General features: G+C 50.3%; 2 protein-coding genes across 2 annotated transcripts in view; one reads left to right on the forward strand and one right to left on the reverse strand.

Moving 5' to 3' along the window:
* The window catches only part of CSMD2 (CUB and Sushi multiple domains 2), a 597,382-nt gene extending 589,501 nt beyond the window's left edge, over positions 1-7,881 (reverse strand). The window contains exon 1 of the mRNA XM_066375796.1: positions 7,643-7,881. Within this exon, the coding sequence (XP_066231893.1) occupies positions 7,643-7,832 (190 nt within the window). The 5' untranslated portion in view covers positions 7,833-7,881. The remainder of the gene's footprint in view (positions 1-7,642) is intronic.
* A 13,260-nt stretch (positions 7,882-21,141) lies between these two features.
* The window catches only part of C3H1orf94 (chromosome 3 C1orf94 homolog), a 38,254-nt gene continuing 35,048 nt past the window's right edge, over positions 21,142-24,347 (forward strand). Inside the window, exon 1 of the mRNA XM_066375797.1 lies at positions 21,142-21,470. Within this exon, the coding sequence (XP_066231894.1) occupies positions 21,142-21,470 (329 nt within the window). The remainder of the gene's footprint in view (positions 21,471-24,347) is intronic.

Consider the following 24,347-nt stretch of genomic DNA (forward strand, 5'->3'; position numbering starts at 1 on the left):
ATGCTGAAAGGAATTTCTAAGAGTCATCTTGGTGCTCCTGGTAATTTAACTATACATACATTACTTTTAGCATCATAAGAGCTTCTCATAATGATGATTTTTCAAGGATAGGACCGACATCCTCTTACAGATCAATTCTGTTTAAAATTTTCCAACAACGCAGCAACAAAGAGGTAGACCGTGAAAGGCACTCTCCAGTGGGGAGATGACTGAAGACAGAGGGCCAGAGGTGGCCCCTCCACCACCCAGGACTTTGATTTCTTTAGGGTGGGCACAGAGCCCTTCTCCGCTGTGGGGTGTGGCATGGACTGCACTGGGGCTCCTGGCATGTGCCTGGCATGGTTCTCTGAGAGGGTCTGTGGTGTTGGCCAACAGGACTCCCAATTATTCCCGGAAGAATGACCCCTCATAGCAGGAGAGCCGTGCCTCCAGCATTTTAGGGTCCATACCAATGTGGAAGCAAAGGCCGATGAGGACTTTCTATCTGCTGGAAACTTCACAGTTCAGGCAAATAAGCAACTGAGGAGTTCTGAGAATTCAGAGGAAGAGGCTACATTAACAGGAAAGAAGCAAGTTGTGTCTAGTGTCCTCCCTCATTTCCCATTTCCTCAAAGTGCCCACTCAGCTGTCTACATAACCCCACCACATTGCCCAGTATCCCAATTCACCCAACTCGGGTGGCAGCAGGACATCCTGACCCGCCCCCGTCTCACCCCATCCTGCCAGGACACCTTCACCTCCAGGCCACCATCTCCTAATTGTCCCATTCCAGCTCAGCCTGACTCCACCGGTTCCATCCTATCCCATTCCATCCCAATCCAGTCTAACCACCCACCCCATCCTATCCCAGTCAATCCTCTGAATACTCTATATCTCACCCTCTCAATCCCACCCAAATGTTACACTCAGTCTCATTCCACTACCCGTCTCAATCCATCCTAATTCACTTTATCTATCCATCCCATCCCAACACATCCTAACCCACTCTTGATGCTACACCACTCAATCTCTCTTACTTAATCTCAGCTACTCTCAAATTATTCTATTTCTCCAATCCCACCCTATCATATTCCATTATACCCCCCTCCCCTCTCATCTCTTGCTTGGCCAAAGTCCTCATTTATGATTTACACAGGAGCATAACTATTCTTCGCATTACATAAAGCTACATAAGAAAGCCAAAGAATCTTGCCCTCCCTCAAAGATCTAAGACCTAAGTGTGTATTTGGGTAGGAAGGGAGAAAAAAAAGACACAGAATCTTTAAAAAGAAGGCTATGCAAAGATAATCCGGGGGTTGAGCTCTCAAGAGTCCAGAAAGAAAATAAATATGATTTCCCTTTGTTTCTCTGAACATACAACAGCCAAGAAGAAAATGTCTAAGAACTGCATCATCATTTTCGAGTTGAGAAACTCCCGCAATGCATAGCCCACCCTTTGCATTCTGTGAGTCCAATGGAGAGCCAAGTTCTATTTAAAACCAGTGAAGCCTGAGATAGTGTCTCCATGAGGCAGAGGACTCAAATAATCCTCCATTTTCAGGTTGATACACACGTTCCCCTGTTATTGTGGAAAATCTCTGGTGGCAAAGAGGGGGTGGATGGAAGACCATTCCCCACTCAAGGAGTAAAACCCACAATAGGGAGGGAAGTGATAACATGAGCTGATGGGCTGGGTGAGTTGGCCAGGATCTAAGGCTGTGCTTTCAGTGGGAGAAGCAAAGACAGAAGATATTTGCTGATGCGCAGAGAGGCACCTTAGCGTGGCTTCATGTTAGAATTGTTTCTCTTGTGATTCTAAGAGGCTGGTGCGGAGAGAAAGTATTCCCTAGTAGCAGAGGCAGCAGCTAATGCAGACTGATGCGAACAGTGGGTCTGGCTCTGTGATAAATGCTGGCCGTGAATTGAGAGAATGGGCCCCAAAGTCAGGGAGCCCTGAGGTTCAATCCTGCCTCCTTTACCACCTTAGCCAAATGGCTTCCTCTCTGAGCCTCAGTCTCTTCCAATATGATACTACAGCGGTTGGGTTGCTGTGTGGATTGAAAAGTAAGGTCTATAAAACATTAGCTAGCTAGTATTAGTGGGATGAAAAAGGGCCCTAGACGACCTCCCACTGGGGATGTCCCTTCACCTCTCCTCACGCCTCCGAACCCTTTGCTTTGGGAATGTCCGGCAGGGCATTCTGAGGGAAAGCAGCCTGCAGTTCCAGAGAACCTGCAGCTGGTCCTCTCAGCAGGTGTTCATGGAGCGTCTTCTCTGAGCTGTGATCGGGACTACATTGCCCTGCCTGAGCTCACAGTCCTCTAGTGATCCCCAACCTTTTTTGGGCCACGGACTGGTTTAATGTCAGAAAATACTTTCACGGACTGGCCTTTAGGGTGGGATGGATAAATGTATCATGTGACCAAGACAAGCGTCAAGAGAGAGTCTTAGACGGATGTAACAGAGGGAATCTGGTCATTTTTTAAAAATAAAACATTGTTCAGACTTAAATATAAATAAAACGGAAATAATGTAAGTTATTTATTCTTTCTCTGTGGACCGGTACCAAATGGCCCACGGACCGGTACCGGTCTGCGGCCCGGGGGTTGGGGACCACTGCTTTAGAGAATAAAGATGAGCTTCAGCTCATTAAACAAGACATCCCAATATGTCCTGATGGTTTTACCACAGCGGAAACTTGGGGAGTTGAGAGAGCCCACAGCAGAGTTCAGTCTAGAAGGGTGTTCGGAACTAGGAGCAAACCAAGGGTAAGTTTGCAGCCACCTCCCAAGAGCTATAGTGAAGAGGGATGGACCATGGCCGCTTGAGGGGCTGGAAGGCTGGGATCCAGGCCTCAGGTGCCAAAAGCAGCACAGCAAAACTGGGGGCTGGAGGGGGGTGGGGAAAACAGTGGGAACAGCAGGGAGGGGCCGGAAGGCTGAGGAGAAGGATGCCAGGGGTTTCCGCGCCAGCTGGGTCCCCTTAGACCCTTAGAAGTCAGACAGCTATGTGGTTATGAGTAAAGGATTTGGAGTTAGACTCGGTTCAAATCCCGGCTTGGCCATTGACTTGCTATGTGGAGAAGTCCTATGTCCTCTCTGAACCTACTTCTTCACATGTAAAATGGGGACAATAATACAGCCAGCCTCATCGGGCTGCTGTGAGATTTGAGTTAACGCATGCAAGTGCTCAAGATGATGCCAGCACATGGTGAGGAGGACTCAGTGAATGTCAGCTATTAGTGTTACTCCCCTGGGTTCCCAGCAGCTTTCTGAGCAGAGTGGGTGGCAGAGGACATGGGGAGGGCACGAAGACTTCCTGGCTGAGTCCTCTGTCCTCAGCGCTCCTGTTTCAGCCCTGGCTTCTACCTGAAGGGCACCTTCGAGGGGGCAGGTATGTTCTGGGCCTCTTGCATCTCTGATTTCTAATCCTTCCCGCAACACAGGAATGACCCGTCCCTCTTGCAGGTGAGGAACCTGAGCCTTGGAGAGGTCTGAAGGTCAGTTAGTTCTCCGACAAACAACATCGGGTTCTGCTCAGCAGATTTCCCTAATCTGCTGGAGTGACAATGATGATGAAACAAACAGAGGCAGGCCAGACACACGAGTCGGGGTGGCTGCTGAAGCCACCTGCTGGGCTCTTCTGGACAAACCCAGACCCTGCGGTGTCCAAGCCCCTGCCACCTGGTTCTCCAGTTCCATTGCCACATGCTTCTAGCCACACCTGCACCAAAGCCAAACACTCACGAGGCGGAGATATGGTCAGCATTGGCTGCTGTGTGGTCAGCTTATTTTTTCAAAACCATCAACCCACAGCTCATTTGCAAATGGAATTTCAAATCTATACATTGGTGCCTGAGCAGTTAAATGCCTTTCCTTTTCGGGGGGTGGGGGAGTTGTACACCAAGGACTGGTCACAATGGTTCTAGAATATAAGGAGCTATCTTACTAATCTGTGATGTTTAGTTCTGGGGGGTGGGGGAGAACAACAGAGGGCTAGGTGTCATTCTTTGACCCCCCTAACACTCTTGATGTAGCTTTATTGGTTCCTAAATAGTGGTCCAAAATCATTTAAAAGTCATCTAATGACTTAACAACCATCTATCAGACACCAATTCTATGCCAGGTTGTGAGCTGGGCGCTGGAGATAGGAGAGAAAGCCCTGTCCCTGCCTTCAGGAAGCTCACAGTTCAATACGTGAGGCAAGTAAATGCCTTGAATACAATTCAATTAGTACTGTAATCAAACATTGGGTTTGGTCAAAGCTCCAGTCTGCCTCTGAAAACAAGCACTTAGGAAACAAGCAAAGTAAGAAAAAATTTTAAAAAATTGGTATTTGAATTTTTTAAAGCACTGAAGTGGTTAGCATGAGATAAATCAGAACTTTGTGGGAATTCCTCATACTTATAGCTCAATATTGCCTTTATTTTGAATTACTTATTAAGGGGATGAGGCATTTCAGTCTTCTCGGTGCTCAGAGCCTCTGAATCCAGAGAAAAGCAGTGATGTTTGGGAACAACTGAGGATATGAAACTTATAGAACTTGATGGCCACCAAATAAGGAAAGAATTGAGGATGATATGCAGGTTTCCGGGCTGGGTAACTGGGAGGCTGCAGGTATCATCAGCCTATGTAGGGAATGCTGGAGGCTCAGGAGAGGAGTTAATGAGTTTGCTTTGGAAAGGAAACGTCTAGGTGAAGATGTCCAAAAGTCAGCCAGATATATGGGCTGTCTAGACCCAGAGTTTCCGTGCACAAAAAAGCCAATAGATATATATCAGGAGAAGCATCTTGGCAGATCTGTCTGGAAGCTTCAGAGTGTGGTCGTGGAAGGGACGGACCTGGATGAGCTCACCCAGGGAGTGGTGACAGAAAATGAGGAAATGCACAGGAATGGAGAACTGCAGGAAACCAGTCTCACAGGAGGGGAGAGCACTACTACAGACACTGGGAGGGACAGCCAAGCATGAAGGGAAAAATCAGCAACGCACCGTCCCAGGAGCTCAAGGAGGCAAAGTTTTTTAAAGGAGTAGCCCAAAGCATTCAAAGTCACAGAGAGGTAAAAGAAGATTAAGATAGGAAGGAAAGGAAGGAAGGGAAAGAAGGAGGGAGGTATAGAGGGAGGGAGGGAGGGAAAAGAGAAAGGGGAGGGAGGGAAGAAAGGAAAAAAAAGGTAGGTAGGAGGGAGAGAAGTTAAAGAAAAAGAGAGAGAGAGAAAAGCCAGCCACAGAAAGATATGGCAATTAGGGTGGTCATTGGTGTTCTTTCCTGGAGAGTTCCAGTACTGGAGACAGAAGGCAGACTGCAGGAAGCGAATGGCAGCAGAGAAAGTGAGTTGACACTTTGAAGAAAGCTGACTTGTAAAAGAGAGAGATAGGATGGTAGCTAAAAGGTCAACAGGGCCAAGAAGTTTGGTTAGCTTCTTTCATGTTAAAGATTAAAGCTGTTTATGGCCAAGGGGAGAAACAGAAGGAAGAAGAGTGCTTGATTGACAGTAGGAAGAGGAGGTCACTGATGGGAGGTCTCCAAGGAGGCTGGGAGCTGGAGGAGGGAGAAGCCAGATACAGATAGAAAGGGTTGAGAGAGGGTCAAAAGTAAAGGTGGGTGAGGAGGCTCTTCTTTTCAAATCCTTATAATCATTTTACCCAGTCATCACTGGGCTAAGGAAGGGAGATGGTTCAGTTCTGAGTGTCTTTTAAAGTCAACAATGTGAAGAGAACACAAAATGAATGTGCTTCTCCCTCTAATGTGCCAAATCCTGCAATCATCTGTCACCAAGTCCATTTCCAAATCTATGTTGCTTGCAAGGCCAAACAGCACATTTAAATGCGGGAAAGGTTTGAAAAGAAATGCATTGGAATCACTCTAAGCCAGAACAGGCCTGCCAGGGAGCAAGCACCCCTCCCCCAAACCATTCACCAACACCTCCTCAACTTCTCTACCGACCCAAGCGCGGAATTACAGCAGCGCCCAGCAGTGTGCAAGCTCCTGTGAGTGGCCCTTTTCCTTACCCTGGGGCTGTGACAAATCTAGCCAGAAAAATAGCTACATCACATCAGGGGCAATCTCAGGCCGCCTGAGCCTAAGCGGGACGACTCCTGGACAAACGGCTGAAAGGCCTGATAGCCAGTAGCAGCAGTCTCCTCACCGCCCCTGTGGCAAGTCGGAGTGACCAGCGGCGTCGTTGTGAACAGCACAGACACCCAGTGGGTGTGGGTGTACGCGAGGCCACAGCTCCCAGGCGCGCGCACCGCGGGCGCCCCTCTCTGGGTGTCAGCGGCTATGACTCCTAGGAGAACCGGAGAAAGTCCGGTCAAGTAGGGGATGGGAGAGCTGGACTGGCTCGGGCGCCCTCCCTGACCAGCAGCCCGGCTAAGGAGCTGGCAACACGATCTGCGGGGACCCATTCACAAGATCTGGAGGCCAGAGTGGATCGGAAAGCTAGCCAGCGAAGGGGCGCACTTTCCAAGAAGGGAGCGCTGGAATGCTGGGGTGGCCGAGGCGAAGCTTTCAGAGGTTCAATCGGTGTTTTAAAACAAAACAAAAAAATCCAACACAGCTCCAGGCCGGAGGTACCCTGACCGGGCCTGGGCAGCAGGTGTTACGGGTGTCAGCCTCCGGACTAGATGAAAATGCGCCCCCAGGCAGCGCCCATGGACTCGTCCCCACCTGGGTACACGGAACTTTCTAGGTTGTGGCTAAGCTGAGCCTCAGAGGGAAGAAGGGGATAAAATGGGAAGGCACCGGTCGAGGCCAGTAGTCCCCACTGGGGACTGTGTTTTCTCGAAGAGCCGAGTGCCTTCTCCGGTCCACACGCTGCATCCAGACACCCGCGAAGTTCCGGGACTCGCCGCACCCGCAGGGTCTGCCCCCCTCCCGGATTCCGTCGCTGGGAACAGGTCCCGCCGCCCGCGCCGCCGCTGCCGCAGCCCCGGCACTCGGCTGCAGCAGGGCGCGGGAAAGGGCACTTTGGCGCGGAGTGGGAACCGATGGGAATGTGGCGGCGCGGAGCCTGGCGGCGACACTCCCTCCTCTGCCCCTGAGCATGACCACCACCCCCGCCTCCTCATCGCTCACACCCCCACCTGAGTTCTCCAGCAAAGCGTGCTCAGGACCCTGGGTCTGGGCCCGCGCCCGCAAGACCCCCTCCAAGCCCAGAGCTTTGAAGGAGGAGGACTCTTGGGGAAGGGGATGGCGGCCGCAGTCTCGGGGCGACTACGGCGGGGGCGCGGACTACTGTCGCGAGAAAATGGGCGGGGGCAGGGCAGGGCAGACCCTGCAGGCCCCCGGACGGGTGTGCCTACCGGAATGGGGAGGTGGGGGGAGAGCTCCAGGAAAGTTTATCAGGGAAAAGCCTGGCATCCTGGGGGCTGGGAGGCTGGAGAAACAAGCCACGGTCCGGGTGCCCCGCAGCCTCCGGCGGGGATGTCAATCTCGCAGGCCCCCACGCCGGCCGGATCCGGCCAAGTTGCGGCTGGGTTTGGGGGCAGCGGTGAGGGTGGGGGTGAGAACACTTGGGGGAGGAAGGATGGGCTGAGTGTGCAGGTGGGCTACTAGAAGGGTGGAAGGTTAAGAGGGAGGGCGGGGAAAGGGACGGGGGGACCGAGTCGGGGCTCGGGTGGGGCGTGCGGCGGCCGCTGGCTCCTCAGCGCGACCTGACTTACCGGCGGCGGCCGAGACGCTGAGCAGCCCCCAGCCCAGCAGCAGCAGCAGCGGCGTTGGTGGCGGCGGCGGTAGCGGGCGGCCCCAGCGGCTCCCGGCGCCCGGCACGAGCGCCGAAATCCCGGCTTCGCTGCGAGCCCTCCCCGCGGGGCAGCCGCAGCGCCCCTGCTTTCGTCCCCGCGAGCGCGGCATGGCGCGGCCGGCAGCGCCGAGGGAGAGGCTCCGCTCGCCGCTGAGGAGAAAGGAGGTCAGGAGAGCTCTGGAGCTTTTTTCTGCTCGGAAGAAACCCGGGTAAGCGGGAGCCCTGAGCTTCTGCGGCTGGAATGAACCAAGTGTCCGCCCGGCCGGGGAGAGGCGCGCTGCGCTCTCGGAAATGACTCCCTCCAATCCCGCTTCGCGGGGTTCGCGCCGGGGGGGGGGGGCAGGGGGGTGAATTATCCCCGGATTAATCACTCCGGAGCCGCTTCTCCGCCGCTCCGAACGCTGGGGGTGGAGGCGCAGCAAAGAAAAAAATATTGGGGGGGGGGGGGTGTTCCTCTTCAGCGCCACCTCCACCCCCAGATAAACCACAAATTACATCTTAAGGGTTGTTTATTCCTGTTTGTTTTACAATTGACCAGTTTCTCTTAAGTTCAGTTCTCTCGTTTTCATTTATAAGATTATCCATTATTATAACCCTCATACAACACAGGCACACACACAGTGATACAGACACACACGCACTCACACACAGGCGGCGCGCACACACACACACACATACACACACGCCTCTTCCACGTTTGAAAATTGTAATACTGTCTGGGAAAAGGTAACCAAAAAAGGACGCGGGTCTCCAAGTCACGGCTTTTATGTGCTGATCTTGGGGTGGTGGCTTTGAACTTGCAGTCTAGGGCTGGGGCGATGTTTAGGAGCCCGATTCGCAGTAGCCTCCTAACCCAACCTAGAAGATGGGTGCCAGTGCGTAGACCCAGGGTTACGAATTGGAGGGCGGGTGGTGTGGAGGGCCCGTTTATTTGGCTCCGAATGGTTCGACCTCTACCCCAAGACAAAAATCTCAGATGGAGGGAGGAGTACATGTGTGCGCCGCGAAAGGGGGCGGGGGTGGAAAGCTGAGGTGTGGAAGGATGGTGCAAGAGTTACTTGTTCAATTTATTCTCAAAATTAAATAACCAGATCCTGCTGCTTCTCACCCTCCCAGCCTTGGCCCCAAACCAGTCAAGTTTCTTCCAATGGCGTGAGCCTCTCTCCGGCGTCGCACTGCCGCCAGGCCCCAAGGGTTCGGCGTCGGTCCCCACCCCATCCCCCATCCCCACTCGATCGCGGTTTCTGTCTCGTCTCCCCTAGGCTCCCCCGTCAGTCACGTTGGATCCCTCGCTGTCTACGCCAAACTCTTAGCGAGAGAGAATAGACGAAGAGACGTTGGGGGCGGGGGAGAGGCAGAGGGGACCTGGAGGGGCAAAGTCAAGGGAGAAGGCCCCCACTAGCGCGCCCAGCGGAATAGCACTAGCTGGTGAGCACCCCACCCGCTTTGACAGAGGCACGGGAGAAAGGCTGTGCTCCGATCTTGGGGGTTTGGCTTCCCAGGGGAGCAGGAGCCTGGGAATTTCTGGGGAAGAGTGGGAAGAGAGGGAAGAGAAATGGATTTGACTGTCCCAAGTGGGGAAGGTGGTGGACAGGCCGGAGGAGTGGCTGCTTGCCCTTGTGCCCCAGAGTCACTATCTCCCAGCTCCCTTGGTGCTGTCTTCCTCCTCCAGCCTTGTGTGAGCTCCTTCCGCAGTTGGGGGACCAGCCGGGCCGCCCGTGGGTGGGCGAGCTTCCTCAGAATCGCCATCCCCATCCCCACCCCCAGCACACTTGCTTTCTCACCCCTCCCGATGCCGCCTCGCTGGGTGCCAAGAACCAACCGGAGCAGCCAGAACTCCACTGTGAAAGGCCTGCTTTATGTCCTCGGGGCAGCGGGGAGGGGGCTTGTCCTTTCCATTGTTCTGCCCAGCCCCCATAAAGGGCTTTGCCAGCCAGGACTGGCCAGGGCCCTACCAGACCTGAAGAGAAGGGAGGGACAGATGGACTGGCTGGGTGGTGAGTGGGTGGCAGCTTTGGGGGACTGTTGGCAGGATCTTCCCTGGGGTGGGCCCCCTGGCTTCTAAGCTTGGGCCTTCCCCCTCTCCTGTAGGCGGGGTTCTCAGAGAAAGGAACTGGCAAAGATACCCACTCACCCCCAACCCCCAACCCTGCAGCCCACAGCTGGGCAGAAGAGAGTCAGGGCTGCTCTACAATTCTGGGGCTCAAGACCGGTAGACTCCCCTCCCCTTCTCAGCCCCAGAACTTTGTTCTCTGGCTGCAACCCGAAGCTGATGTTTACCCCAAAACCTTCCCTAGCAAAAGGAACATTTGTCATCTTTCTCCCTGGGGGCTGTGGAGGGCAGGGGTACACTTTTTATCCCTGTAGCTAGCCCAATTACTCACATTCCCCACCATTCCCCACCATTCATGCCGCTCTGATCTATTTGGGTCCACATACCTTTTGCTGAGGCCTCCTGGGCTCTGGGCTCTGGGCGCTGCAACAGCTGGTACTGGTACTGCAGGCAATTGGAGAATGCACAGTGTGTGGTCTGCTCTGGAGAATGTGGGGCAGAGACAGAAAGCCCCACACAACCCATACAGTCAGGCAGTGGGATTCACCATGATGGAAGGGGTATGTTACAGAGACCTGTCAGACAGTAAGCTTTTCCTGGACTCAAGGATCAGTAGGCTAATTTAAGGACGGAAGTAGGATTTTGGCTGGGCCCTGAGGTCTTGATAGAAGAGACTTTGACAAGCTGAAGATTGATTTATGCAACAAATGTTTATCCAGGATCATTACATGCTGGACACTGTGCTAGATAATGCATATACAACCCAGTGAACAGTTCCTGGCTTGTGAAGGCAGGCAATAGATAAACAAATACAGTGTGTCTATAAAGTCATGGTGCACTTTTGACCTGTCACAGGAAAGCAACAAAAGACAATAGAAATGTGAAATCTGCACCAAATAAAAGGAAAACTCTCCTATTTTCATACCTATTCAGTGCAGTTCGATGTGGGCTCACACACAGATTTTTTAGGGCTCCTTAGGTAGCTATCCTGTATAGCCTCTACAGACTCGTCACTGATCGCCTACCAGAACGGGGTTTCTCTACCAAACTGCCGGTTTCCTTCAACTGCTTATCTCACCGAGTAATGTTATTCCTATGTGGTGGCGCTTTGTTATAAACTCACCAATATTCATGTTGCACTTTGGTCACGAATTTGAATTTAGCGAGCCACAGAACACACTGAACTTTCCTCTGTACCATCCACATCTCGACTGGCATAGCCGTGGGCTGCTCCACAGTATACACGGTGTTAAGTCATCATCTGTGCATGCGCACATGCTGCCACATCATCCTACAGAAACCGGGAGGGTTTTCCTTTTACTTGGTGCAGATTTCACATTTCTATCATCTTTTGTTGCTTTCCTATGACCGGTCATAAGTGCACCATGACTTTACAGACACACTGTACATATGTAAAGTTAGTAATTAAGAATGCTAGGAAGGAAAAGTTCATGGTGCTATGAGAAAGAATGGGGAGCGGGAGTGCATACCTTACATAGGTGATCTAGGAAGGCTTCTTTGAGGTGGTGACCTTGAAGAAGGGATTGGAAATAAAGCAAGACAGACATGCAAAGAGTTGGGGCATGAACTTTGGGTATAGAAAACAAGGGCAAGGGCCTGAAAAGGGGAAGAGAACCCAGTGGATGAGGATAGGGCCCAAGCAAGACCGTGAAGGACTCCTTGGGGCTGGTGAGGAGGTGGGAAGGAAATAGGCAGTGGGAAATAAGAAGTATATTCATTTCTTGGGGCTGTCATTACAAAGTGCCACATGCTGGGGCACATACCTTTGCTGAGGCCTCCTGGGCTCTGGGCCCTGCGACAGCCGACAGCCGATAGCCCGTACTATGGGCAATTGGAGGATGCACAGTGTGTGCGGTCTGCTCTGGAGGATGTGAGGCAGAGACAGAAAGCCCCATGCAACCCATACAGTCAGGCAGGGGCTGAAACAACAAAAAGTTATTTCCTCACAGTTCTGGAAGCTAGAAGTCCAAAGTCAACGTGTTGGCAGATCTGGCTTCTGAGTCCCCTCCACTTTCTGTGTAGAGGGGCATCTTCTCCCCGTGTCTTCACATAGTCTCTCCTCTCCATGTATGTGTCCAAATTTTATCTTTTCATAAGGACACCAGTTATATTGGATTAGAGCCCACCCAAATCTCATTTGAACTTGGTTACCTCTTTAAAATTTTGTTTCCAAATATAGTCACATTCTGGGATTAGGACTTTTACATTAGAATTTTTGGGGGAGGACACAATTCAGCCCATAACAGGGTGGGGTAGGGGGGGTAGCAGGTGAGGACTTTTCAGGTGGAGGAGAGAGAGCGCATGCATGGCGGTCAGAATATGTATTTAAAGAGGTGTCTGTTAAGGTTGTGTATAGTGTGACTGCTTTAGCAGGAGAGGCTGGAGAGGGGGCTAGCTCTGAATATCAGAGAGGTGTATTTTTCATTTCTAGGATATGGGGACCGAGTGGCACAGTCTGGCATGTACTCTGACTTCTCCGTGGGGCGTGCACAGGAAAGGAAGGGGCAGGAAAAGGGGGGACCACTTGGGAGGTTACTGCAATAGCCTGAGCTGGAAGTGATGTAGGCAAAGGCAGAGATGAAGGCCCTGAAAATTTTTACAGAGCAAGGGAGAGACAGGAGTCCAAGAGATGATTACCTTTTCTAGGAGAATATGGCTCTCAGTCCAGACCTCAGCACTGGCTCCTTGCCTGCCCCTTTCGTTGTCCACAGGAGCAATAAGCGGCCATGGGTCAGAGCTATACACCACACTGTCACATTGCAAAAAAAAAAAAGAAAAAAAGAAAAAAAAGAAAAAAAGAAAAATAGTCCAGTGAGGTATAGTGACTCACCAAGATAAGCCTAATATCCAGATAAGATCAGAGTTTGTTTCAGGGGGAAAAAAAAACAAGGACTGATGCTCTGGAGAACTTTGATTCAAGTAGGGGCTGTAGACTTGATGCTTTGAAATTTTCATTCTGAGCCAAAAAAGTAAAAGTCTTCTGAAAGAGACAGAGAGCCAGCAAGGGGGATCCTCTGGCAATGAGGACAAGAATGGAGCCTGGGGCAAGCAGGGGTGCAGATCAGGGTTCCAGAGCAAAGGTGAGGACTCAGAGGAAAAGCCTGGGGTCTGAGTGGAGAGCGGAGATTTTAAATCATGAGCAAGATTAGACAGAAACTAGTATTTCCCAAGGGCAAGGCTGTCACTGTAGAGATGACAGTGATCTGCTTTCCTAAGGAAAGGTGACAGAAGGAGTTTAGGGGGGAAATGTCCTGAACTAACTGTGGGGAGGCTGTGTGGGCCCCAACAACCAGGAGAAACAAAGAAGATGGGTCCACCTAGGTCATTCCTCCAGTGCCACCAAATGCCGGGGCCACTGAACTGTGATATTTCTTGCAGAAAATTCTGCATTTGTGCAACAAGAAAAGGGACAGCGATCATTTTCGTGGCCAACGAGGTCCAATTTTTCTTCTATTTGAGTCCATAATCCACAGGAGAGGGTCTATTCTAGGCTGTCATCTCTACTTGAAGTTCCTGCAGTCAGCCATGCCATCAAGCCTCCCTGCCCTACTCATGCTCTGTCCTCGGAATGCAAAACCTTTCCCCTTTCACTGTGTGGGCAAATGATTCCCAATCACCATTAAGTTCAAGTGTCACCCTCCCCAGGTAGACTTTTCTAAACTCCCCACAACCCTGCTGAGTTAGACGCCCTTTGCAGCATGGACAGCTAGCTGGACATCGAGGAAGTATGCTTGTCCGAGCAATGGTTCTCAGCCAAGGTGACATTATCCCCAGGGGACATTCGCAGCATCTGCAGATGCTTTTTAGTTGTCACCACTGGCAGCTAGGAGGTAGAGGCCAGGGATGCTGCTAAACATTCTACAATGTCCAAGGAAGTTTTCCTCCACACCCAAAAATTATTTGGCCAAAAGTGTCAATAGTGCTGATGTCACTGAAAAGTGGCTGGTGAGCCACTTTTCCATTCCCCTTTGCAGTCGGGTGCAGTCTTACAACCAGGTTCCAGGGAAAGGAATGTAAGCAGAATCAGTGCATGTCACCTCCAGGCTTGTCCCGTAAACTCCTCCCACCCTTCTTCCTCCGTCTGCTGGGGCTGCATACAGAGCTTTTGGGCCCCCTAGGAGATGGCAGAGCCACAAGATGGAAGAAACCCAGATCCCAAATCACCTTATGGAGGAAAGTCACTCACACAACAGGGACACCTGCACTGGCCCCTTAGATGTGCAATGACCTTTCACACCACTGAAGTATTGGGATGTGTTATACCAGCTGGCAATACCTATATATACCCCTCCATGTTTTCCCGGTAGTCCCCTGCGCAGTCATTCACTGGCTCCTCGCTCATTCATTCATATGTTCACGCCACAAACAATAGTCTGTCTGCATGCCAGGCTCTGTGCTAGGTGCTGGAGAAATAAATAGAAGAACAAGTCTTAACCAGGAGTCCCTGCCTCGGGTGGGGTGGGGGTGGAGGACTGTTAGTTTATTGAGATGATTAGTTAATGGCTCTGGAAAAATGCAGGCTGTGATGGAAATGAGAAGGGCCCCTGGCTCCGCCTGAGGAGAGGGACAGGTGAGAAGTGACACTTTCCAGGAAGAAAGCAGTGTGGTCAAGGGCAGGGAGGTAGACACAGCATGAAGGATCTGCCCACTCTCCGAGGTCCCCGGGGCTGGGGGAAGGGCAGGGAGGCACCAGTGCCTCTGTGTTCTGACTCTCCAGTCTCTGTAATGGTGGGCTTTCTCGCCTGTCTCCCCCCAGTGGACTGGGAGTCCCTTGGTTGGCAGAACACTTCTGTAGAGTCTCCCAAGTCCCCAGTGCCTGTATTGTGTCTGGCATTCTCTCCTCTGGATGTCCCAGAAGAGGCTCTGCCCCAATCTACTCATCACTGCGCACACCCACTTCTAACCCTTCAGCGCCCCCTGCCCCTCTGCTCACTCTCCCATCTTAGGAAGCCGTTTCTATGTCCCCTGTTCCTGAGCCAGAAACCTAGGAGCCTTGGACTCCCCTCTCGCTCAGCCCCCACATCTGCCCAGTCCCCAAACCCTCTAAATTCTGCCTCCTTAACATCTCCAGGTCCCAGCCAGGGCCCCCATCGTCTCTCTGGTTCCTTGTAACAGCTGCAGAACAAGTACCCCAACTCTGCTCTTGCCCCATTCAAGCTATCTTCCGCTTTGCCACCAATTTATTTTTTAAAACGCTGACCTGATTTCACAGCCCCCTGCCTTCGCCTAGCAGTGTCCCCAGGGCCTGCAGAGTGAAAGCCAAACTCCCTGCGAGACCCTCCCCACTAGAGCCTCCATGACCTGCCTCCTTTTCCACACTTCCCAGCCATTGTGCTCCAGCCATTTGGACGCTCTAGCATTCTTGAAATGAGCCGTGTTTTCTCTCTCCTTTGTCTCTGGGCCTCTGGGCCTGCCGCTGCCTCTGCTTGGAATGAGCTTCTTCTCCCGCATCTGCCATTTTCTTATTTGCCCTTCAAAACTCAGTCCAGGTGTCAGCGCTTACAAGCAGTCTGCACCGTGCCATTCAGAGTGTCTGGAACCTGGTGGGCATTCAGTAGATCTTGGCTGGCTGGCTGGCTGGATGGCTGATGCTTGAGTAGGTGCTCAGTAATGTTTGTGGAATGGACCCAAAGGTGCCTCTACCAGACTTCATTGTCTGAGTTTCTTAAAGAAGTGCCTTCTCTGAGTTATGATTTAACGTTATGCTGTCTTCAGAAAACCCTGGTGTGAGAAACTGACCAACCTAATGGCATTTCTGTCTTTATGAAAACAGAATTGAATATATTGCCCACTATGTCACTCAGTGTCCTTTATAAAAGAACTCATGATAAATTCATGCTTGGGGTTATTTCCAGGAAACATTTTGTTTCTGCAGACGAAGACGTGTGTTTTCTGCTGTCAGAAAATAAAAACTCTGTCTTTCAATGTATTTCCATTTTTGCTTTAGCTGACATGGGGATGCCCGGTTTTATTACCTTATTACCTCCTGTGTTCTGACCAATTCAGATGCCTGAAAGTAGCAACTCTTTCTGCTTTCTTTAGATGCAGGCAGTTTGTGCCTTATTTTCTGAAGCCATAATTTTTACATTTTTAATCTGAAAGCTGTCTCAAATCATCTGAGCCGTCAGCCAGCATAAATTTTAAAGGAATGCACATTAGTGACAAAGTCCTGGCACAGAAGTTATGGAAGGGAGGGCAGAACACCAAGCTTCTAATTGAGGGGGGACCTCCTATAGAGCCTCTCCAGGAATTCTTGGGGCACCTCTCATGACAGCAGTCTGGCAGGAAGGCCAAAGGAGGAAGCGGAAGATCAGCTGGGTTCTGACTCTTGCTACCTTCCTCAGCTTCCACTGACAAGTCTCATTCTTTTCCTCCACCAATGATAGCCTTCCTTCTCCCTAACTTTAAATGGAGAGCTCACAGGCTGCCACAGCATGTTAACAGCTAATAATAACAACAAAAAATTGGTATCTTAGCCCTGGCCGGTTGGCTCAGCCGGTAGAGCGCCGGCCTGGAGTGCGGGGGACCCGGGTTTGATTCCCGGCCAGGGCACATAGGAGAAGCGCCCATTTGCTTCTCCACCCCTCCCCCTCTCCTTCCTCTCTGTCTCTCTCTTCTCCTCCCACAGCCAAGGCTCTATTGGAGCAAGGATGGCCCGGGCGCTGAAGATGGCTCCTTAGCCTCTGCCCCAGGCGCTAGAGTGGCTCTGGTTGTGGCAGAGCGACACCTCAGATGGGCAGAGCATCACCCCCTGGTGGGTGGGCGCATGCGGGAGTCTGTCTGACTGCCTCCCCGTTTCCAACCTCAGAAAAATACAAAAAAAAACCCCAAAAAACAAACAAATAAAACCAGTTGCCTGAAATCTCCCTGGGCACCAGCCCACCTCTGGGCAGTTTAGCCTATTTGGCACCATTGACATCGTCAAGTCCAAGGTCTGAAAATGTGATTATTGGCTTCACAACACAAAGGAGAAAACCTCAACGTGGAAATCAGTAAATATTTAATTAAATGCAAAATGGAACATCATGTCAACTACATAAACTGTTGAATTTAATCGTCATAAAAATTTCATTACACTTGATGACAATTTGTAGGTTGAAGTTTTCTCCCTGTGCAAAGTTTCCCGTGTAGGCACCGAGATTAGGAAGAAATCGTGGCGGACTGACTGTACATTAAATAAATTACTTGCGGCCAAGTGTTTTCAAAAGAAAAATAGCATAAATCTTTTGAAGTTTCTTGCACGGCTGCAAAGTTATATGTATGGTTGGGAGGCTGCTGTGTGCAAAGTATGTTAGATGAGGGGCAGGGTCTACAAAGCTCAGGGCCCACGAAGATCTGCAAGGGGCCCCGTGCCATGCTTTCCTCTCTGAATTCTCCAACCTAGCCCTGTTTGTCTCCGTGACGGAAGCCAGGTGAGCAGAGGACTTGGCTGCAGAGTAGATAGGCAGAATTGCCCCCTGCTGAGTTCCTGGTTCCAAAGTACAACAGCAAGAATCACAGAATCCTAAATAATGATAGCTAACGTCCATGGGGTACGTAGCATGTACCAGACTAACTACTGTGAGCACTGTACACATATTGTCTCAGTGGCCCCACACAACACTGTAAGGTTGGCATTTTATTATCTCTATTGCACCGATGAGCAAACGAGAGATGACACAACCTACCCAGGGTAATAAGGGTCATTTAAGAATTTCCCCAAACTAAAAGTAATTTCTAGAAGAAATGGTGCCCATGACCACTTCAAGCTCTAAAAAAGGCAGAGACCAGGCTCATTTTTTTCATTGTTCTATCTTCGGAACCTTGAATGCTACTGGGCACGTAGATATCTATGTCTTGGATGTTGACCGACATGTTAAACAGAGACTGGACCAAACTCGGTTTTCCCTGCACCTGCTGTGTAGCTCACTAGCCTGTGGCGGTGTCTACCCCAGAGGTCTTAGTCTGCTCCCAGCCTGCACACTGCACTACCTTGAAAAGGCTTAGTTGGCCCATGAAAAGGCTTAGTTGATGATTTGAGTCCATTCCTCCATCACAGAGAAATTTCTCAGTCCTTCCTACACAGTGCACAGAATCTGTTATTTAGAAACTCTAGTGCACACATTTCAATGTAATCATCAAGGAAACTAATACATAGCACTTTTATGTGCCATATGTGTTTTTTTTGTGATTCTTGGAACTTTCCATGTGTGAAGTAATTACTTAGTAAAAAAGTATCTACAACAATTCTACAAAACAAGATTTTATTATTATTATTATTATCATCATCATCATCATCAATCCACTTTACAGATGAGAAGACCAAGTGTTATGAGCTGACTGGCGTCTCCTCCAAAATGCATAGGTTGTAGTATAGTACCTCAGAATGTGACTCTTTAGAGATCAGAACTTACAAGTGTGCTTATAAGGTAAAATGAGGTCATCGGGATGGGCCTTAATCCTGATACCTTGATCTTAGAAGTCTAGCCTCCAGGACTGTGAGGAAATGCATTTCTGTTGTTTAAGCCATTCATTTTGTAGTACTTTTTTTGTAAAAAAATTTTTCAAATTAATTTTACAGTGGTGGGGGGATGGTGAGGCCATCCCTTTCAATGGCAGTACCTTTCAATGGCAGCCCTAGCAAAGTAATACACCAGGGCACAGAGTAACTTGTCTTCTCCTGCATTGCCAGAAAACATGAATTCAGAATTTGAACCTAGGTGGTCTGCTTCTAGAGTCTGCTTGGTTGGTCATAATGAAAATATTCTCTACGCTGTCCAATATAGTAGCCACAAGCCACATGTGGCTCTTGAAATACGGCTAATGTAACTAAGGAACTGAAACATTAATTTACATTAAAATAAGTAGCCCCATGTGGCTAGTGGCTACCATATTAGACATAGCTTTATACGGTTTCTGAGTACCTCATTTAAGTTGTTTGCAGACTCTTCTAGAAACCTTCCCCGTGTGCTTCAAGATGTCCCTCATCCCTGCTGTGTTTTACAGTGAGCTGGTCAACTTTCCCGAATCCTGCGGCCTGGGCAGTGCTGGGTCACTGGAGTTCTGCTCCACACATGGGTGTTAGCCAACCAAATGCCAAGCAGCACAAACACTGAGTGACATTTTCGGAACTATTAATATTTCATCAGAAATTATCACTTTTCCTTTAAATACACTATTTTAAAAGGTTCTCTACATTCTTAACTATAATTTTATTCAGTCTAGGTCCTGGGAATTTCCCCCCAAGGAACACATCTTCCATTTTATAATGAAAATCAAAGGGGAATGAAGCTTGGATTTCAAAATTTAGTCAACATTTCCAGGAACTTAGGCACTCTGTAAAGAGCAAGATTGTGTATTGGGCACTTACTTGTATGTCCAACACTTTCTGTACAGTATACTATTAATTTAGCCAACACATATTTACTGAGTGCTTATTAAGTACCAGAAATGTGATCTTTATAATAATTTATTAACACCGTTTTACAGAAAAGAATTCCTTCTTACCCTTCTGTGTCATCTCAAATGTTACCTCCGCCAAGATGCCTGCCTGGACTACCATCTAAAGTTGCCATGGGTCCTCTCCCCATTGCCTCGTTTTATTGGTGAGTTCCCATCAGAGCCCTATGCCACCTGTAATTGCTGCTTATTTACTGGCGTTGAGAGTTTGTGATCTGTCTCCCTGTACTAGGATATAGGCTCCCTGAGAGTGGGGAGGGCACCAGCTTTGTTGGCCTTCAGACTTCCTCAGTGCCCACCCAGCAGCTCACCTTCACAGGGGAAGGGCTGCATCAATATTTGGGAACCTAAGGAATGAGAACGGGAGAAGTGAAGAAAGTTGTTAGGGTCACACGGGTAGGAAATGGCAATATCAGGGCTCCAACCATCATCTAGAGGCTGCCATCTCCTCTATTCACATGTATTAATCCTGTCCACCCTCTGGCCCGTTCTTTTCTGGGAAAATACTGGAGGCACAAGCTCTGGCTCCTGGGAGCCGAAGATTCCCGCAGAAAGAACCGCTGTGTCAATGAGGAGAAGAGAGTACTGAGCAGCAAACTGGAAACTTACAGCTTCTCTCTGCACCTCCACCCCTGGCCCCCACTGCTAGGGGCTTCCGGGCAGGCAGGCAGGGTCAGTCTCAGTGACTGAGAGCAGGGATGGGGAGGGGCGGGGAAGGAGGTTGAGATTGAATCCCAGCTCCGCCCTTCCTAGTGGGTCTTGGAAACACCCTTTTATGACTTTGATACTTGGCTTCCTCAAATGTAGAATGAGAAGAAGCAATGATACTAACTTCGTCAACTTGTTTTGATTGAATATGACAACACAGGAAGCTTTGCGCGCGGCACACAGTAGGCGCCCATTAAAAATGACAGTTAGGGGTAAAATCAGGTGATCAGTTCAGAGGCAGGGCCCCTGGCAGGCACAGAGATTTGAGAGGAGTAGCAGGGCAGGCTGGGGTGCAGTGTCCTTGACTTCTAAGGGGATAAAGCGCTCTGGGGTCCTCTGGGCACCCACCTATCCCCATTCCACCGGAGGGGATGCTGAACTCGGGGCGCCCGTGCATGCGCGCGCGCGCGCGCGCGCGCGCACTGAGCCGTTGCATTTGAAACCCACCAAGGAATTCCAGCGCTAGACAGGAAGGGTGTGGGAGCCATCACAAGCAAAACAGCGCCCTTTTAAGGCGTGAGGGCCCTTTCCTGGAGGTTCGCAGCCGGCCTCGGGGCCTGACAGGTGTCTGCTGGGGCCGCAGGCCTGGGCGGGCACTGGACACTTGGGCGCTTTCCTGCCCGGTGTTGAAGAAGGGATCAGGCTAGGCTACCCGCCAGGGCGAAGCCGTTTGCCCTCCCGCGCGGAGGTCCTTGGGAAGGCTGGAGTGAGAGCGCAATGGAGAGCTCCTGCCCTCAAGGTGCCTAGCATAGTGCCAGCCCTCACCCAGTCATCCTCGAGGTTTAGGGGGCAAGAATGGGTTGAGCCCCAGGAGTTGCAAGCTGTGACAGGCCTGTGGCACCTGGGGTGTGCCAGGGATTGTGGGGAGAGCCAGCCCTCCCCCTCCAGGTGTTCCCAGATGTCATTCTGCCCACCTAGACACCTAGTTCCTGAGCTCAGGGGGATTTCAACGTTACTAAGCTACTGGTTTTTGTTGACTTTAAAATATTTTCTTCTCAGGGAGAGGGGGAGGGGGACAAAAGTCAGAAAAGAGCAAATAAAAACAAATCAAGATAAGCTCCCCCTCTGCAAAAGAAAGCTGATCTCCACCCACCCCTCTCGCACTCAAGTTGGAGGCCTCTGAACACAGTCACTTTGCTGGGCAACAGCCAGACAGAACTGAACTGCCTCTGCCCCATCCTCGTCTCCCCTTCTGGTGCATGAAGGGTGGTGGTGGATGGTCCCTCTCTCTTCGAGCCCTGGGTGGACAAAGCGGCTTCCAAGAAGAAAGGAGGAGGATGGCCAGTGGGAACGGGCTCTCTTCGTCCTTGGCTCTGGTGGCCAAGCGGCCCTCCGCCCTGGGCCCGTTCCCCAGATACATCTGGATCCACCAGGACACACCCCAAGACAGCCTAGACAAGGCTTGCCATGAAATCTGGAAGAGAGTTCAGGGCCTGCCTGAGGCCTTGCAGCCCTGGACCTCAAAGGAGCAGCTCTCTCCCCCCATGGCTGAGACTCCAAGAAACAAGGGGCACAGCTTCCAAGAAGAGTGAGTGTCCCCTTTCCCCCCGCTGGCACCAAGGGAGGAGGGAGGAGAGGAGGTCAGACCTTTTGGGGGGATGTTTCCACCTATTCTTCTGTCTGGTTTAACCTTAAAGGTTATATACTTTTCCTCCACCGCCACCCCACAGTCCTTTGTCCAATCTTTATAGGAGAGTTAACAGGGTCTTGAAATTTCCTGGGGGAAGGGCTAGGCTGGGGCTCTCTTTCTGCTGCCTATTTACCAGCCACTAAGGGGATAGTTCTCATCTTAAAGGCATAAATAACCAGTTGTGAATTTGAGGACCTTGAAAAACCACCCTCACCAGGGCCCAGGGTTAGATGCCCATGACTCTCCCCAAAGACGACTAGAAGATTCCTTCCCCTCCCGCCTCCAGAGGCAAGGCATTGGCACAGATGAGTCTCGCGGTTTTAAACCACATCTGGAATTCCCTAATACAGGGAGCAGCTGTCCCATTCAGACTCCACAGAAGCCGCTGCAAGAGCGCACATCAAAATATTTACTGGGAAGGCATTGACATATTCAGAGGACATAATAGAAAATTAAAGTGTGGGAGATGGCTGAAAATAACCCGTTTCCTGGATGGGGAATCCTGTGTCTGGTTAACACAGAGCTGAATGTTTCTCCAGCAGGGCAAAGTTGAGCAAATATTGTTGGGGATGGATAGTCACAAGGAGGGGGGATCTCGTTAGGAAAAGCAAGCACATGTGCTATGGTTATCACTGCCGCTATTGAGCGCTTGTTCAATGCCTTGCATCCTCAAAGTGGGCCACAAACATTCATTAATCCTCCCGGAGCCCCTATGAGGCAGGTACTAGTGTCCCCATTTTACAGATGGATTAAGTGTTAATAATTAAGTGCTAATTAAAGACTAAGTGATAATTAAGTGTTGCCTTTTCCAACACATGCTCCAGCTCAGTTCAGAGCTGCTCTGGAGTGGGGGGAACCATTCAGGCAATTAGTAGCTGCATCTGGTTTAGAGATTTCTAGGCAAGAGCTAAGAAGAAAGGCAATGTGTAACTGCTACCCAGGTCTATACCACCTGCTATCCCTTTTCGGGCTGCAGACAAAGGTAGAGGGCACTTTAGCTGTTATTGCTTCTGTCCTGTGCTCAGCACGATGTGGCTGGGACGGGAATGGCTTGACTACCTTCCAAATCTTGCTGCTCAGCCCTATGGCGGCCCTGAGCTCCTCTCCCCTGCCCATTGCCATCTGCTCTGGAGCAGGGTCTTGGAAGGGGTCCCATGGGCTGTGCTCGGGCTGTCAGTGGCCAAGGAGCTGATTGTCCACTTGGTGAACCAAGGTAAGTGGCAATTTCCAATAGATGGCACCCTCTCCGCCAGGTCACATCTAGTTAATGGAGACAAGACTCTTTATTTCCAGTCTGCTCTTGGCCGAAAAGTGAACTGACGCACCTTTGGCCAGTTGCTTAATTCCATTTGGCCTTGATTTTTTCATCTGCCAACTGAGGATGATATGCTCTGCCTTGTCCACCTCAGAGTCGATAATGAGGACCAAATGTGATGGGAGGCAAGAGACTGAAAACTGTGTTATACAAATGAGGCTCTCCTTAAATGTAATTCTCAGGATTGGAGTTGTCTGTTGTTGTTGGCTTCCACCTGGTGTTTTCACACTACGCTCCTAGACCCTAGGGTGCGACAGGGGTCGCCCTGGAGTCACGTGGGCTAGTGGATGGGCCCCAATCCAATCTTTAGCCAGAGCTGTTCTGCTTTTATAACTTTTACTTACTGGAGTCCCGAGTTAAGACTGCATTTGGAAACAGGGTTCTGCTACCGACAAAAGAGCTGGGAAACCACTGCCTTAGATGAACAAATGATACCATAATCGTGTAGGTACCAACCAAGTAGAACACAATGAGCTGTTCTTGAGAGACAGGCAGCTGTGATGGTGGAGCCAGATCATTGTGGTTTCAGATCGCATTTCAGCTCTGTGCCAGCTGCGGGATTTGTCTAATTGATGCGAGCTTCAGTTTCCTCATCTGCCAAATGAAGATGATTACTATGCATTTCACAGGGTTGCTGGGATGATTAAATGGGATATTTAAACGTTCCTGGTAATAACTAGGATTTGCAAAAATTTCTCATAATGGTGATGATTTTTTCAAGCCCTACAATTATTATATGGGGTGGGTGCTATTTTAAACTCCCCCTCTTTTTACTTTTTATTACACAGATTTTCAAGTGTATCAAATAGAGTAGAATAGTGAAAGGCTGTGTGTCTGTCACTGAGTTTCATTATCAAATTTATGCCGTTCTTGTTTCAATGTCTCTTTCTCCTGTTTTTATTTTATTTTATTTATTATTAAGTGAGAGGTGGGGGGAGGCAGAGAGACAGACTTCTGCATGTGCCTGACTGGGATCCACCCAGCAAGCCCCCTACTGGGCTATGTTCTGCCCATCTAGGATCACTGCTCTGTTGCTCAGCAACCGAGCTACTTTAGCACCTGAGGAGAGGCCATGGAGCCATCCTCAACACGTGGGGCCAACTTTTGCTCGAGCCATTCGAGCCATGGCTGCTGGAGGGGAAAAGAGAGAGAGAGAGAGCGAGAGAGAAGGGGGAGGGGTGGAGAAATGGATGGGCACTTCTCCTGTGTGCCCTGATGGGAATCAAGCCCAGGACTTCCACACTCTGGGCCGACACTCTACTGCTGAGCCAACCAGCCAGGGCCTCTTTCCCTGTTTTTAAATAATATCCTTTTTACACATGTTTGGAGGAGTTCATTTCTTCTCTCAAGGCCCTACAGTTAGGCAGTGGTGGGGTTTCAGAGAGAAAACCCAGGACTATCTTAGCCACTATGTGATAGTGCTAGCTATCTTCTCCTAGAAATTGAAGCATCTTTTTTTG

This window comes from Saccopteryx leptura, chromosome 3, assembly GCF_036850995.1.
Source record: "Saccopteryx leptura isolate mSacLep1 chromosome 3, mSacLep1_pri_phased_curated, whole genome shotgun sequence".
Classification (NCBI taxonomy): domain Eukaryota; kingdom Metazoa; phylum Chordata; class Mammalia; order Chiroptera; family Emballonuridae; genus Saccopteryx; species Saccopteryx leptura.